The sequence below is a fragment of the Lipophrys pholis genome (assembly GCF_963383615.2).
Source record: "Lipophrys pholis genome assembly, chromosome: 1".
NCBI lineage: Eukaryota > Metazoa > Chordata > Actinopteri > Blenniiformes > Blenniidae > Lipophrys > Lipophrys pholis.
In genome coordinates this window covers 352051-367829 of record NC_137635.1, presented here as the reverse complement: position 1 = coordinate 367829, position 15779 = coordinate 352051, and the positions used below count along the sequence as shown (strand labels likewise).

Here is a 15779-nt window from a genome sequence, read left to right as displayed (position 1 = left end):
ATAGTAGGGGTGATACATGGGTACTACATGTTAGTAGGGGTGATACATAGGTACTACATGTTAGTAGGGGTGATACATGGGTACTACATGTTAGTAGGGGTGATACATGGGTACTACATGTTAGTAGGGGCGATACATGGGTACTACATGTTAGTAGGGGCGATACATAGGTACTACATGTTAGTAGGGGCGATACATAGGTACTACGTGTTAGTAGGGGCGATACATGGGTACTACGTGTTAGTAGGGGCGATACATGGGTACTACGTGTTAGTAGGGGCGATACATAGGTACTACGTGTTAGTAGGGGTGATACATGGGTACTACGTGTTAGTAGGGGTGATACATAGGTACTACGTGTTAGTAGGGGTGATACATGGGTACTACATGTTAGTAGGGGTGATACATGGGTACTACGTGTTAGTAGGGGTGATACATAGGTACTACGTGTTAGTAGGGGTGATACATGGGTACTACATGTTAGTAGGGGTGATACATAGGTACTACGTGTTAGTAGGGGTGATACATGGGTACTACGTGTTAGTAGGGGTGATACATGGGTACTACGTGTTAGTAGGGGTGATACATGGGTACTACGTGTTAGTAGGGGTGATACATGGGTACTACGTGTTAGTAGGGGTGATACATAGGTACTACGTGTTAGTAGGGGTGATACATGGGTACTACATGTTAGTAGGGGTGATACATAGGTACTACGTGTTAGTAGGGGTGATACATGGGTACTACGTGTTAGTAGGGGTGATACATGGGTACTACGTGTTAGTAGGGGTGATACATGGGTACTACATGTTAGTAGGGGTGATACATGGGTACTACCTGTTAGTAGGGGTGATACATGGGTACTACATGTTAGTAGGGGTGATACATGGGTACTACGTGTTAGTAGGGGTGATACATAGGTACTACGTGTTAGTAGGGGTGATACATAGGTACTACGTGTTAGTAGGGGTGATACATGGGTACTACGTGTTAGTAGGGGTGATACATGGGTACTACCTGTTAGTAGGGGTGATACATGGGTACTACATGTTAGTAGGGGTGATACATAGGTACTACATGTTAGTAGGGGTGATACATGAGTGCATCCATACTCCACTCTGGACTCACTTCCTTCAGGTTCCAGAAACTCTCTCTACTTCTGCTGCCCGGCGTTCTCCACCTTTCCTAAAGCAGTTTATCTTTCACTTCAGGAGTTCTGAACCTCTGGATCTTTATTTGCTTTTAAAATGTGACTGTTCAGACGGGGAGACGGAGGATGTCCTCACACAAGGTCCAGTAGCTCTGGAGCATGAGCAGTGGACTGCAGAGGGGCGGAGCATAGTGCACAGGGGCGGAGCATAGCGCACAGGGGCGGAGCATAGCGTACAGGGGCGGAGCATAGTGTACAGGGGCGGAGCATAGCGCACAGGGGCGGAGCATAGCGCACAGGGGCGGAGCATAGCGTACAGGGGCGGAGCATAGCGCACAGGGGCGGAGCATAGCGTACAGGGGCGGAGCATAGCGCACAGGGGCGGAGCATAGCGTACAGGGGCGGAGCATAGTGTACAGGGGCGGAGCATAGCACACAGGGGCGGAGCCTTTGTTAAAAAAACCGTTGTTTTTTTGTTTTTTTTTAGCCTCCGAATTTTTTTTTTTCTTCAGTGGCCCTAAAACTCTTCTGTAATATAGGATTTATACAAGTTGGGTTTTTTTACGTTTCATTGTAATTGGCACCAGAATGTTTTATTAAAATTGACTTTATGTTGAGATTATAATCATTTTCAGTACTTACTGTTTGATCTTGCAAAATATAGACAATTAGATTACATACACTGTGAGCACAACAAAGAAACAACAAAGAAAAACTTTCAGGTGTAAATTTAAAAGTTATTATAGTAATATTTTACCAGTCTGGGCCATTCAAGATGAAACTGGACTGTATATGGTCCCTGAAGTAAATTAAATCGTATGTGTGTTTGGTTCGTTCAATATCAACTGGTCCTTCAATTTGTCCTCGTGACGTAGCCCTCCGAAGAGAGGACGCCTGTCTTCAGGGGACACCTGCCTTTGGATTTCAGGGTGTCCCTACGTCACAGGTTTTACTGTATTTATTATGAAATACTTTCAAAATAAGGACAAGCTGAGAGAAGAGTGGGACAAAAAGGAAACGAGCAGGAATTTAAATAAAAACTACAGAAAATAAGAAAAAGAAACAAGAGTAGAAATAAAAACTAAAGAAAAAAAACAACACCGGTAGCGTAGTGACGTCACGGCGCTGGTCACGTGCCGTTACGCATGGTGACGTGGAGCTGAGCATGTTACCCGGAAGTGGCTGTTGTCAACATGTTAGCAGGAGTAAGTAAAATATTGTGAAACGAGCTGCTTTCCACTTGTTTGAACGATCTCCGCGTGCGTCGGGCACTCGTCTAAATCCCGCCGCGGCTCTGAAGTGATTTGACGAGCGTGAAGTTGTTTAAAAGTCCTCCGGATGGACCGCAGGCGTGCTAACGATGATAACCAGTTAGCATGTACTTCCTCTGTTCTGAACTTTATTTGATTTAAAATTCATCAAACTGAGTTTGTTCTGTTGAAAGCTTCCAAATGAGAAGGCCGTCTGTGTCTGGCTGCGTTTTCTATTGAAATACTGACCGTCTGTTGGCTTGGTGAAGCACTCTGAGCTAACGGTGGCTAACGGTAGCCTCGAGTGTTATCAAATGAATCAATCAGCCAAATGAGTAAAGAGTTTAAAATCAACATGACAGCTGATCCAAGCTTCCTTCTGCCCCATAGTTCTGTAGTCTGGTTCTGTAGTCTGGTTCTGTAGTCTGGTGCCACATGACTTCTGTCAGTGCAAATTTAATCCAGATAAAGTCAATAAGTAACGTGAAATCAACAGATTGAATCCAGGTAAACGTGTTCAGTCTGAGTTTGTTTTAACCCAGAAGAGAAGATTCTGTCCTGGTGCTGTTTGGTTTTATCACTTCATTGAATAAGAAAACACTTAATTCCTATATTTATTGTCTTTAAACATATTTTTTCGTCGTTAGTTCAGGATGCATCACAGACTGATATATTGACTGTATTTAAATAGTTTCTAATATTTATTTATTTTCAGTACAAGTTGATGAAATGAACCATGTAGTTGATTGATAACATTCAGAAGGTTTCAAACGAGCAGCTCTGTTAGTCCGGAGGATTGATTATTGATCGGTCAGTGGAGGTTTGATCCTCACTAATGAAAACATTCAAATATTCTGAGGATTAACTGTTAATTCCAACCTGTTTCTGGAACTGGACAAATGTCTGACGCTGAAAAACCAAAATGAAACTTTTCAGTAAGTCAAGATTCATTCTAAGTGATAATGTTCATGGAAGAACGAGGCCGTGGAGAAAACACTTCCTGCTGCTCCTCACATGGATGAGATTAAAGTTTGTGCTGCCAGCTGAGTTTGTTGGAGTCTTCAGGGATTAAATGCTTCTTCCTTATTGGTCCCTCAGGATACGAACGATGAAGACGTGTCTTTGTTCGATGCCGAGGACGACGCAGGGAAAAGGTCAAAGTCCAACATTAAGTGAGTTAACGGATGTGCTCAGGAAGAGAACCAGTTATATATTCCCTGTAATCTGCAGTAATCTGGTCCCTGTGCCTGCAGACAGTGATCTAATCTGTAATAATCTGCTCCCTGTGTCTGCAAACACTCATCTAATCTGTAGTAATCTGGTGACTGTGTCTGCAGGCAGTGATCTAATCTGTAGTAATCTGGTCCCTGTGCCTGCAGACACCCGCTGGCGTCCTTCTTCCACCTGTTCTTCCGGGCGGCCGCCATCCTGGTTTACCTGCTGTGTGACGTCTTCAGCAATGGCTTCATCGCCGGCATGGTGGCCATCATCCTGCTGCTGTCATGTGACTTCTGGACCGTCAAGGTTTGACATGATCAATATCTGCATTGATCTGTATCAGATGATGTCACATTCAATAGGAAGTAGAAAAGTTCAAAGACGACCTGAGGGGAGACTTTTATTCTGGAGAAGCTCCACTTTTTGCCAAAGTAATGAACCTTGATTTATTTTCTCTGGAGTCAGTGATTGATCGGGGGATGGTGATTGGAGTCAGTGATTGATCGGGGGATGGTGATTGGAGTCAGTGATTGATCGGGGGATGGTGATTGGAGTCAGTGATTGATCGGGGGATGGTGATTGGAGTCAGTGATTGATCGGGGGATGGTGATTGGAGTCAGTGATTGATCGGGGGATGGTGATTGGAGTCAGTGATTCATCGGGGGATGGTGATTGGAGTCAGTGATTGATCGGGGGATGGTGATTGGAGTCAGGGTGGAGACCCTCAGGGTGGAGCTGCCAGGACTCACGAGGACCTGTAGAGTTGTTGGTTTGATTCCAGTTGAACTGTTTCCAGACTAGTAGTCCTCATGTTGCTGTCTGCAGAACATCTCGGGCCGGCTGATGGTGGGGCTGCGCTGGTGGAACCAGGTGGACGACAATGGGCGGAGTCACTGGGTGTTTGAATCCAGGAAGGTGGGGCTGCTCCTCCTCCTCTCCACCTGCTGCCCATGAGCTGTGCAGATGTTCTGACTGGGAGAATTTGTGCTCCAGGGCTCCGGGAAGCAGCAGACGTCTTCAGACTCCGAGGCTCGGGTCTTCTGGCTCGGCCTGATCGTCTGTCCCGTCATCTGGGTGGTGTTGGCCTTCAGCGCTCTGATCTCCTTCAAGATTAAATGGCTGGTCAGTTCTTCCTGCCAGAGCAGCTTCGGTCCAATGTGGAGTTCCACAGTCTGATCCAGCGCTGCTCTGTCCTCAGCCGGTGGTGATCATGGGCGTGGTGCTGCAGGGAGCCAACCTCTACGGATACGTCCGCTGTAAAGTAGGAGCCAAGACCAGCCTGAAGAACATGGCCACCAACTACTTTGGACGACAGTTTCTCAAACAGGTGAAGTCACTGAGATGTAAGGTGTGATGACACAACCACAAGTCATGATGTCATCATTCCTGACCGCCGAGCACCATGCTGACCTCAATTATAGGATTACTATCATATATCATTTATTATGATATAGGGTTTATTATAATGATATGATTCATTGTAACAATGTAGGATTTAGTTTAATGATGTGATATATTTATATATGATTTATTACAATCAGTCGTTCTGACGGTGTCGTTCTCACGGTGTCGTTCTGACGGTGTCGTTCTGACGGTGTCGTTCTCACGGTGTCGTTCTCACGGTGTCGTTCTGACGGTGTCGTTCTCACGGTGTCGTTCTCACGGTGTCGTTCTGACGGTGTCGTTCTGACGGTGTCGTTCTGACGGTGTCGTTCTTCCTGCAGGCGCTGTCCAAGGAGGAGGAATCGTAGGAGCCGCTCTGTGATCTGAAGAAGTCTGCGTTGGTCTTGATGCTATAAACTGACTGGAAGGGTTAGGGTTAGAGAGGTTAGGGTTAGAGAGGTTAGGGTTAGAGAGGTTAGAGAGGTTAGGGTTAGAGAGGTTAGGGTTAGAGAGGTTAGAGAGGTTAGGGTTAGAGAGGTTAGGGTTAGAGAGGTTAGGGTTGGAGAGGTTAGGGTTAGAGAGGTTAGAGAGGTTAGGGTTAGAGAGGTTAGGGTTAGAGAGGTTAGGGTTAGAGAGGTTAGAGAGGTTAGGGTTAGAGAGGTTAGGGTTAGAGAGGTTAGGGTTAGAGAGGTTAGGGTTAGAGAGGTTAGAGAGGTTAGAGAGGTTAGGGTTAGAGAGGTTAGAGAGGTTAGGGTTAGAGAGGTTAGGGTTAGAGAGGTTAGGGTTAGAGAGGTTAGAGAGGTTAGGGTTAGAGAGGTTAGGGTTAGAGAGGTTAGGGTTAGAGAGGTTAGGGTTAGAGAGGTTAGGGTTAGAGAGGTTAGGGTTAGAGAGGTTAGGGTTAGAGAGATTAGGGTTAGAGGGGTTAGGGTTAGAGAGGTTAGGGTTAAAGGGGTTAGGGTTAGAGAGGTTAGGGTTAGAGGGGTTAGAGAGGTTAGGGTTAGAGAGGTTAGAGAGGTTAGGGTTAGAGAGGTTAGGGTTAGAGGGGTTAGGGTTAGAGGGGTTAGGGTTAGAGGGGTTAGAGAGGTTAGGGTTAGAGGGGTTAGGGTTAGAGAGGTTAGGGTTAGAGAGGTTAGAGAGGTTAGAGAGGTTAGAGAGGTTAGAGGGGTTAGGGTTAGTCAGCCTGTAGGGATTCTGGGTTTTTAACAGTGTGAGATTTGAATTATTCCTCCTTCATCTTGCTTTAATCCAACAATAATCCCTTCAACCCTCCAGCAGACTCACCTCCCCTTTTCTTTCTTCGTCTGACTTCCTGAAGTCTAATAAAGTTTGGAGCTTCTGTTAGTATGAGAGTATAAAGTATTTCCAGCTCATGTGTAAATATGTAAGTAAAGAACCTGTCAAACTTTCTTTCATGGAAATACTTTTGTTGTCGCCACGTTTTAAATGTAACTCTAGAAGTTTATACTACTCCGTTTGTCTTTTCTACATAATGGGTTAGAAAACAGTGACAAGTAATGTTAAAGACTTTTGGGACTTTAAAAAGTGTCGGGTAGAATCTGATGTTTGAATTTGCCTTAGAGAAGTATTTTATTTTGGAGTTCTAAAATGTCAAAGTGTGATGACGTCGATTCTTTCAGATTCTTCTGATGAACATTAAAAACAACAGCAACATCTGCTGGTGAGGCCTGTTACTGCACGGTGAACACGTGACGTATGATCTGTCGCGTCTACCCGGAAGCGACCAAATCTCACCGGAAGTACTTAAACGGCCTCAAAATAAGATCCCACGGTTTTTTTTTTCATACGTTAAGGGTTCAACGACAAAACACTAATAATAGTTTTTGTACAAAAGAACACAATATAAAATATGAACTATCAACCGCCTCTTTCTCTGGGGGTCTGTCAATGAAGAGAAACGAAGGCGCAGATTGCAGGTTGGTTTAATTTTGAAGGAACCGGATGTTGAGCTATAGACGCTTGCTGGTCCTCTGTAGGTAAACAGCTGGGCTCCGGGTGTTGGAGGAGTTCCTCTCTAATGAGCGGAGCAGCGGGACGCGCTTCTTCTTCCTCCTGCCGACGGTGAAGCTTCACGATGGTTCCGACCGAAGACGCTTCAAACCGGAAGCGAGAGATCGAGGAGAAGCTCCGGCAGGTCTGGACCGGGACCGGAAGGGGTTACTGCGGCAGTTAGGCTTAAATACTACATAAATACTGCAGTTAGGCTTAAATACTACATAAATACTGCAGTTAGGCGTAAATACTACATAAATATTGCAGTTAGGCTTAAATACTACATAAATACTGCAGTTAGGCGTAAATACTACATAAATACTGCAGTTAGGCGTAAATACTACATAAATATTGCAGTTAGGCTTAAATACTACATAAATACTGCAGTTAGGCGTAAATACTACATAAATATTGCAGTTAGGCTTAAATACTACATAAATACTGCAGTTAGGCTTAAATACTACATAAATACTGCAGTTAGGCGTAAATACTACATAAATACTGCAGTTAGGCTTAAATACTACATAAATACTGCAGTTAGGCTTAAATACTACATAAATACTGCAGTTAGGCTTAAATACTACATAAATACAACACTGGGTTAATTACAGAGTTAAAATAATTCAATCTAGTTAGTTGGAGGTGTGTGTGTCTTGCATTAAAGTGTGTGTGTGTGTGTGTGTGTGTGTGTGTGTGTGTGTGTGTGTGTGTGTGTGTGTGTGTGTGTGTGTGTGTGTGTGTGTGTGTGTGTGTGTGTGTGTTTTACAGGAGCAGGAGACTTTATCATTCATCCGGGAAAACCTGGAGAAGAGTGATCAGCTGACCAAGGGCATGGTACATTCATCCATCCGTCACTCCTTCATCGCTCCTCTTCATCGCTCCTCTTCATCGCTCCTCTTCATCGCTCCTCTGCAGGGTCACAGGGTTGAACGATACATCAGAAACTTCCTAGTTCCTGTTTTGCAGTCATCACTTCCTGTCACCTCTGGCAACGTTTTATTTGTTGACGTTTAATTTCATGTTGAAACTGGGATTTGAGTTTAACGCCGTCGTCCAGATTTGTTCTAACGACCTGCTGAGGGTGATGTGTCCTGTTCCTGGTACTGCAGGTGTCCTCAGTGTTCTGTTGCTGCAGGTGCCCTGTTCATGCAGGTGTCCTGTTCCTGCAGGTGTCCATCCTGTCGTCATTCGAGAGCCGCCTCATGCAGCTGGAGAACTCCATCATTCCGGTCCACAAGCAGACGGAGAACCTGCAGCGGCTGCAGGAAAACGTGGACCGGACCCTGTCCTGCATGGACCACGTCATCAGCTACTACCACGTGGCCAAAGACACGGACCGGATCATCAGGGAGGGGTGCGTCCAGACCCGGGGCGGTGGGGTTACCGAGGGGGAGGGGCTTGACTAACCCTGTGTCTCCCCTCAGACCGACCGGCCGGCTGGACGAGTATCTGGCTTCTGTCGCCAAGATCCAGAAGGCTGTGGAGTACTTCCAGGATAACAACCCGGACAGTCCTGAACTCAACACTGTGGTACACACACACACACACACACACACACACACACACACACCACACACACACACACACACAGTGTTGAGTTCAGGACTGTGTGTGTGTGTGTGTGTGGTGCAGAAATCGCGGTTTGAGAAGGGGAAGGAGCTGCTGGAGGCGGAGTTTCGCAGCTTGCTGACCCGCTACAGTAAACCGGTCCCACCCATCCTGATCCTGGACGCCATCAGCCTGGAGGAGGAGCTGGAGGTGACGGAGGAGGTGGTGCTGGAGCACTTACCCCAGGCTGTGCTGCAGGACCTCATCTGCATCTCTGGCTGGCTGGTGGAGTACGGACGCAACCAGGGTACTAATCCTCACTGTGGGGGAGCCGGGGGGGGGGGGGGGGGTCACTTAAAGGTTCTCCAGCAGTACTACTCGTCCCCATACCTGGACTGACGTCCCAGAAGTGAAGACAGTCTGTCCTCTCTGTCCCTGGCTTGTTTCAGCTTTTAAAAAGTGTGTTGCTCCAAGCAGCCAATCAGAATCAAACCCTATATAGTGTCATCGGGGGTTTAGCCAATCCCAATCAAGGTAGGCCCTCCCTTTGACTCCTCCCACAATGAGGCAGCTCTGCTCTGGCACATGGCACCACCAGAGGAAGTACTTCCTCCTCTTCCCAAGATGGGCATGTGTGGGCGGAGCCAGTCCAGCTCACACAGACACAGCAGATTCTGAATGTAGCTCCTATGATCCAATATTCAAATGAGGAAAATCAAGGAGGAGCTAGAAACTTAGAATACTGAAGGTTTCTGGACCGACCAGACCAGGAGGAGGAGGAGGAGGAGGAGGAGGAGGACAGGAGGAGGAGGAGAACAGGAGGAGGAGGAGGTGGAGGAGGAGGAGGAGGAGAACAGGAGGAGGAGGAGGAGGAGGAGAACAGGAGGAGGAGGACAGGAGGAGGAGGAGAACAGGAGGAGGAGGAGGTGGAGGAGGAGGAGGAGGAGGAGGAGGAGGAGAACAGGAGGAGGAGGACAGGAGAAGTTTAATGACATGATGAAGAGTAAAGTGAGCAGATTAACACAGTGTGTCCTCTCATCCTGTCCTCCTTCCCTGCTGTCTTCCTGTCCTCCCCTCCTGTCTTCGTCTCCTACCTTCTTGTCCTCCCCCCCCTGTCTTCCTGTCCTCCCCTCCTATCTTCGTCTCCTACCTTCTTGTCCTCCCCCCCCTGTCTTCCTGTCCTCCCCTCCTGTCTTCCTCTCCTACCTTCTTGTCCTCCCCTCCTGTCTTCCTCTCCTACCTTCTTGTCCTCCCCCCCCTGTCTTCCTGTCCTCCTGTAGACTTCATGAACGTGTACTACCAGATCCGGTCCAACCAGCTGGATCGATCCATCAAAGGTCTGAAGGATCACTTCAGGAAGAGCAGTGCCTCCTCGGCCGTCCTCTACTCCCCCGCCGTGCAGACCAAACGCAAGGACACTCCTACCAAGAAGGCCCCCAAGAGACCAGGTCAGTCAGCGCCCCCAGACCCAATCCACTGCCCCCCCCCCCCCCCAGACCCAATCCACTGTCCCCCCAACCAAATACACTAACCCCCACCAACCAAGTACACTGACAACCCCCCCCACCCCCCAATCCATCCAGCCATCTGTCCTCTGATTGGTCCTCTAACAAGCGTCCTCTCTCTCCATCACTCCTGAGGACAGTCCTCCTCTCAGGTAACCATCTTGTCCTCTGTCTGCTGGTGGAGACGCTTAGTTACTTTACATAAGCCGCGGTTCCACCGCACGTTCTGTCGCGGAGTGGCATCATCCTCTAACACCAGATTATAGAGCATCCTCCTCCTCTAACACCAGATTATATCCTCCTCCTCTAACACCAGAGTATAGAGCATCCTCCTCCTCTAACACCAGATTATAGAGCATCCTCCTCCTCTAACACCATATTATAGAGCATCCCCCTCCTCTAACACCAGATTATAGAGCATCCTCCTCCCCTAACACCATATTATAGAGCATCCCCCTCCTCTAACACCATATTATAGAGCATCCCCCTCCTCTAACACCAGATTATAGAGCATCCTCCTCCTCTAACATCAGATTATAGAGCATCCTCCTCCTCTAACACCAGATTATAGAGCATCATCCTCCTCTAACACCACATTATAGAGCATCCTCTAACACCAGATTATAGAGCATCCACCTCCTCTAACACCAGATTATAGAGCACCCTCCTCCTCTAACACCAGATTATAGAGCATCATCCTCCCCTAACACCAGATTATAGAGCATCCCCCCTCTAACACCATATTATAGAGCATCCTCCTCCTCTAACACCAGATTATAGAGCGTCACCATCCCCTAGCACCAGATTATAGAGCGTCTCTCTATACTGCCAAATTATAGAGCATCCTCCTCCCCTAACACCAGATTATAGAGCATCATCATCCCCTAGCACCAGATAATAGAGCATCCTCCTCCCCTAACACCAGATTATAGAGCATCATCATCCCCTAGCACCAGATTATAGAGCGTCTCTCTATACTGCCAAATTATAGAGCACCCTCCTCCCCTAACACCAGATAATAGAGCATCCTCCTCCTCTAACACCATATTTTAGAGCGTCATCATCCCCTAGCACCATATTATAGAGCGTCTCCCTCTAAAGGCGCGGTTCCACCGCACTTTCTGTGGCGGAGTGGCGTGAGGCGGGTTTTCTCGCGGTCCGACTGAAAGGTTGTGGAAGGTACGTAAAGAACCGACGACCACCGGGCAGGAGGTTCCGCTCCCCCTCCGTTGAGGTACCTAGCAGTGAGGAACGGGTCTGTGGGGAGGAGCTACAACGCAGCCGTCTGCTGATTGGTCGTGAGGATCGTCACTCTCTACTTGGTCACAATATTTAAATATTCCATCGACCGTAACCCTCCGTTGTTGTTTACATACGTCGCTTTGCTCACTGGTTGATTAGTTAACTGGTTGATTAGTTAACTGGTTGATTGAAACGTCGACGCGATACAACAGGGCGTCTTTTAATGAGATACAGACGTTCCTCTCAGGAACAGGAGGAGAACAGGAGCTCCTCCTCCTCTCAGGAACAGGAGGAGAACAGGAGCTCCTCCTCCTCTCAGGAACAGGAGGAGAACAGGAGCTCCTCCTCCTCTCAGGAACAGGAGGAGAACAGGAGCCCCTCCTCCTCTCAGGAACAGGAGGAGAACAGGAGCTCCTCCTCCTCTCAGGAACAGGAGGAGAACAGGAGCCCCTCCTCCTCTCAGGAACAGGAGGAGAACAGGAGCTCCTCCTCCTCTCAGGAACAGGAGGAGGAGCTCCAGCAGGATCTGGGTGCTGCTGTTCACAAAGAGAACGTTTAACCTGAGTCCCAGAGAACAACTAGGACGTCCTCCAGCAGCTTCCATGTTCTTTTCTGGACGCGTCTCCGAGTCGTTCTCAACCCGCCTACATTGTTCCCGTCCTCTCTGTGGTGGACCGTGAGACAGAGTTGGTCCTGGTGGTGCTTTACCGTACCGTAACCTGCTGCTCCGCCCGCTCCACCACGTACTGCGGTGGAACAGCGGCTATAGTTACCTTAGATAGTTACTATACATAGTTAGTTACCTTACACAGTTTTTACACAGTTAATTACTTTACCAAGTTAGTTGGTTTACGAAGTTACACACACACACACACACACACACACACACACACACACACACACACACACACACACACACACTGGTTGCCGGTGCAGATCTTTATGAAGCCAGCAGACGTTTTGCTCACTAACACATTTTAATTCTGTGAATGTTGATGCTCACTGTTAATGACTGTTTGATAACCTGTTTGTTCTGGCCTGAGGACATGCGTGTCCTGTAACATCCTGTAGTGTCCTGTCACACCCTGTATTGTCTTGTAAAGTCCTGCAACGTCCCGTAGTGTTTCTGGTGTCCTGTAAAGTCCCGTAACATCCTGTAGTGTCCTGTAACGTCCTGCAATGTCCTTTAGTGTCCCTTATGTCCTGTAGTGTACTGTAAAGTCCAGTTGTGTCCTGTAGTGTCTCTAGTGTCTTGTAATGTTCTATAACGTCCTGTAGTGTCCTGTAACGTCCCGTAGTGTCCTGTAACATCCTGTAGTGTCCTGTAGCATCCTGTACCGTCCCGTAGTGTCTCTAGTGTCCTGTAACGTCCCGTAGTGTCTCTGGTGTCCTGTAACGTCTTGTAGTGTCCTGTAGCATCCTGTACCGTCCCGTAGTGTCTCTAGTGTCCTGTAACGTCCCGTAGTGTCTCTGGTGTCCTGTAACGTCTTGTAGTGTCCTGTAGCATCCTGTACCGTCCCGTAGTGTCTCTATTGTCCTGTAACGTCCTGTTGTGTCTCTCGTGTCGTGAAACATCCTGTAACGTCCTGTGGCATTAGGCTCCGCCCCCTCCCTATTGGAAGCTGTGCTGGTGGTGGAGGTGGTGTTTCATCACTCACTTCTCGAGCTCTTCCTCCTTGTCCTCTTCCTCCTGTCTTCTTCTGGTGTTTCCTGTCTGGACCTACTCTGGACTCTCTGTGTTTCTGGGACCAGGGACGATCCGCAAGGCTCAGAACCTTCTCAAACAGTACTCACAGCATGGGCTGGATGGGAAGAAGGGGGGCTCTAACCTCACTCCTCTGGAAGGTAACCTCCTGCTGCTGCTGCCGCTCTGCTGCTGCTGCTGCTGCTCCTGCTCCTCTTCCTCCTCCTGCTGCTCTGTTGCTGCCCTTCTTTCTCCTCCTCCTGCTGCTCCTCTTCCTCCTGCTGCTGCTCCTCCTCCTGCTGCTCTGCTGCTGCTCTGCTGCTGCTCTGCTGCTGCTGCTCCTCTTCCTCCTCCTGCTGCTCCTCCTCTTCCTGCTGCTCCTCTTCCTCCTCCTGCTGCTCCTCCTCTTCCTGCTGCTCCTCTTCCTCCTCCTGCTCTTCACTTTTGTTCACTCAGTAGAAAACCACACACACACACACACACACACACACCTGTGGGGGGCGCTGTTGGCCACTTCCACTATCACATGTGTCTGCCCCCCTGCTGGTGATTGGTGGTGGGTACCGTTGTCCCCCCCCCCCCCCGGTGATGGGTACCGTTGTTCCATCCACTCTCCCTCCCCGGTGATTGGTGGTGGGTACCGTTGTCCCCCCCCCCGCCCCCCCCCCCCCTCCGGTGATGGGTACCGTTGTTCCATCCCCCCCGGTGATGGGTACCATTGTCTCCCCCCCCCCGGTGATGGGTACCGCTGTTCCATCCCCCCCCCCCCCCCCCTCCGGTGATGGGTACCGTTGTTCCATCCCACCCGGTGATGGGTACCGTTGTCTCCCCCCCCCCGGTGATGGGTACCATTGTCTCTCCCCCCCCCCCCCCCCCCCCCGGTGATGGGTACCGTTGTTCCATCCCCCCCCCGGTGATTGGTGGTGGGTACAGTTGTCTCCCCCCCCCCCCCCCCCCCCCCCCGGTGATGGGTACCGTTGTTCCATCCCACCCGGTGATTGGTGGTGGGTACCATTGTCTCCCCCCCCCCCCCCCCCCGGTGATGGGTACCGTTGTTCCATCCCCCCCCGGTGATTGGTGGTGGGTACAGTTGTTCCAGGTCCCCACCCCCTCCCCTCCGGGCCGGTCTCCTGCCCCCGGTGGTCTGACCGACCCGTGACCCTGTGACCCCCACCAGCAGGTTTCGATCACGACCTGCGGGTCAAAGTTCACTCTGACGCGCTGAGCGAGAAGCACGGGGCGGCGGCAGGTGAGTGGGGGAAGCGGGGGGATGACAGGAAGACCATCACAGACATATTGATCTGAGAGTCATGCAGCTCCCTCCGATCACCTGATGGAGTGTCGACCAGCTGACCCAGCTTTGCTCCGCCCCTCAGGGAAGGACGACGTTCTGGACATCGAGATCGACTCCTACATTCACTGCATCAGCGCCTTCGTCAAGCTGGCGCAGAGCGAGTACGTCCTGCTGACGGAGGTCATCCCTGAACACCACCAGAAGAAGACCTTCGACTCCCTCATCCAGGTCAGGGGGGACGGGGGGGTGGGGGGGTGGACCTCCACCCATAAGGAGAGAGGGTGAGGTTCATGAGGGTGGCGTCGTCTCAGCTGCTCCTCTCATCGGCCTCCAGGAGGCGCTGGACAACCTGATGCTGGAGGGAGACAACATCGTGTCCGCCGCTCGCCGCGCCATCCTGCGTCACGACTACTCGGCCGTCCTCACCATCTTCCCCATCCTCCGTCACCTGAAGATGAACAAGTCCGAGTTCGACTCCACCCTGCAGGTGTGACGGAGCAGGTGTGATGGTGCCACCGCCCACCTGGAGCCTCTGAATGACTGTGGTTCTTCCTGCAGGGGACGGCGGCCAGCACCAAGAACAAGCTGCCCACCCTCATCACCTCCATGGAGACCATCGGCGCCAGAGCGCTGGAGGAGTTCGCCGACAGCATCAAGGTACTCAACCTGTACTTAGTTACTTCTTCACCAAGTTACTGACCAGTCTCAGTACAAATACCACCTTTCTCCATCAATGAGTCCATGTGTAGGAAGATGCTCTATAATCTTATGTTAGAGGAGGACGGTGCTCTATATTCTAATGTTAGGGGAGGAAGATGCTCTATAATCTGATGTTAGGGGAGGAAGATGCTCTATAATCTGCTGTTAGAGGAGGAAGATGCTCTATAATCTGATGTTAGAGGAGGAAGAGGCTCTATAATCTGATGTTAGGGGAGGAAGATGCTCTATAATCTGATGTTAGAGGAGGAAGAGGCTCTATAATCTGATGTTAGAGGAGGACGGTGCTCTATATTCTAATGTTAGGGGAGGAAGATGCTCTATAATCTGATGTTAGAGGAGGAAGAGGCTCTATAATCTGATGTTAGGGGAGGAAGATGCTCTATAATCTGATGTTAGAGGAGGAAGAGGCTCTATAATCTGATGTGTCCTCTGTGCAGAATGATCCAGATAAAGAATACAACATGCCTAAAGACGGGACGGTTCACGAACTGACCAGCAACGTAAGTTAACACACATAGAGACGCTGCAGCTGGTTTCTATAGAGCTGATGTCTCTCTCTCTGTCTGTCTGTCTCTCTCTCTGTCTGTCTGTCTGTCTGTCTCTCTCTCTGTCTCCCTCTCTGTCTGTCTGTCTGTCTGTCTCTCTCTCTCTCTCCCCCTCTCTCTGTCTCTCTCTCTGTCTCTCTCTCTGTCTGTCTGTCTCTCTGTCTCTCTCTCTGTCTCCCCCTCTCTCTCTCTCCCCCTCTCCCTCTCTGTCTCTCTCTCTGTCTCCCCCT

The 15779-nt window shown here is 49.5% G+C and overlaps 2 protein-coding genes across 6 annotated transcripts in view; both read left to right on the top strand.

Moving 5' to 3' along the window:
• Positions 1 to 2283: 2283 nt before the first annotated feature.
• tvp23b (trans-golgi network vesicle protein 23 homolog B) lies at positions 2284 to 6674 on the top strand. Its single transcript, XM_080475567.1, has 7 exons — positions 2284 to 2355; positions 3499 to 3572; positions 3780 to 3924; positions 4444 to 4533; positions 4612 to 4740; positions 4817 to 4945; positions 5343 to 6674. Exons 1-7 carry the CDS (start codon positions 2344 to 2346, stop codon positions 5367 to 5369), a joined length of 606 nt encoding a protein of 201 aa, XP_080331693.1. The 5' UTR covers positions 2284 to 2343; the 3' UTR covers positions 5370 to 6674.
• Positions 6675 to 6965: 291 nt separating this feature from the next.
• The window catches only part of exoc7 (exocyst complex component 7), a 14288-nt gene continuing 5474 nt past the window's right edge, over positions 6966 to 15779 (top strand). The window contains exons 1-12 of one of the 5 annotated variants that reach the window (XM_080475330.1): positions 7007 to 7153; positions 7780 to 7845; positions 8181 to 8365; positions 8436 to 8541; positions 8644 to 8866; positions 9840 to 10007; positions 13059 to 13151; positions 14171 to 14239; positions 14367 to 14512; positions 14619 to 14771; positions 14843 to 14941; positions 15442 to 15504. In XM_080475330.1, coding sequence (XP_080331456.1) covers positions 7094 to 7153; positions 7780 to 7845; positions 8181 to 8365; positions 8436 to 8541; positions 8644 to 8866; positions 9840 to 10007; positions 13059 to 13151; positions 14171 to 14239; positions 14367 to 14512; positions 14619 to 14771; positions 14843 to 14941; positions 15442 to 15504 — 1431 coding nt within the window. In that variant the 5' untranslated portion in view covers positions 7007 to 7093. Of the gene's footprint in view, positions 7154 to 7779; positions 7846 to 8180; positions 8366 to 8435; positions 8542 to 8643; positions 8867 to 9839; positions 10008 to 13058; positions 13152 to 14167; positions 14240 to 14366; positions 14513 to 14618; positions 14772 to 14842; positions 14942 to 15441; positions 15505 to 15779 lie in introns of all 5 variants that reach the window. The other 4 variants (XM_080475328.1, XM_080475327.1, XM_080475326.1 and 1 more) reach the window with 4 other exon arrangements.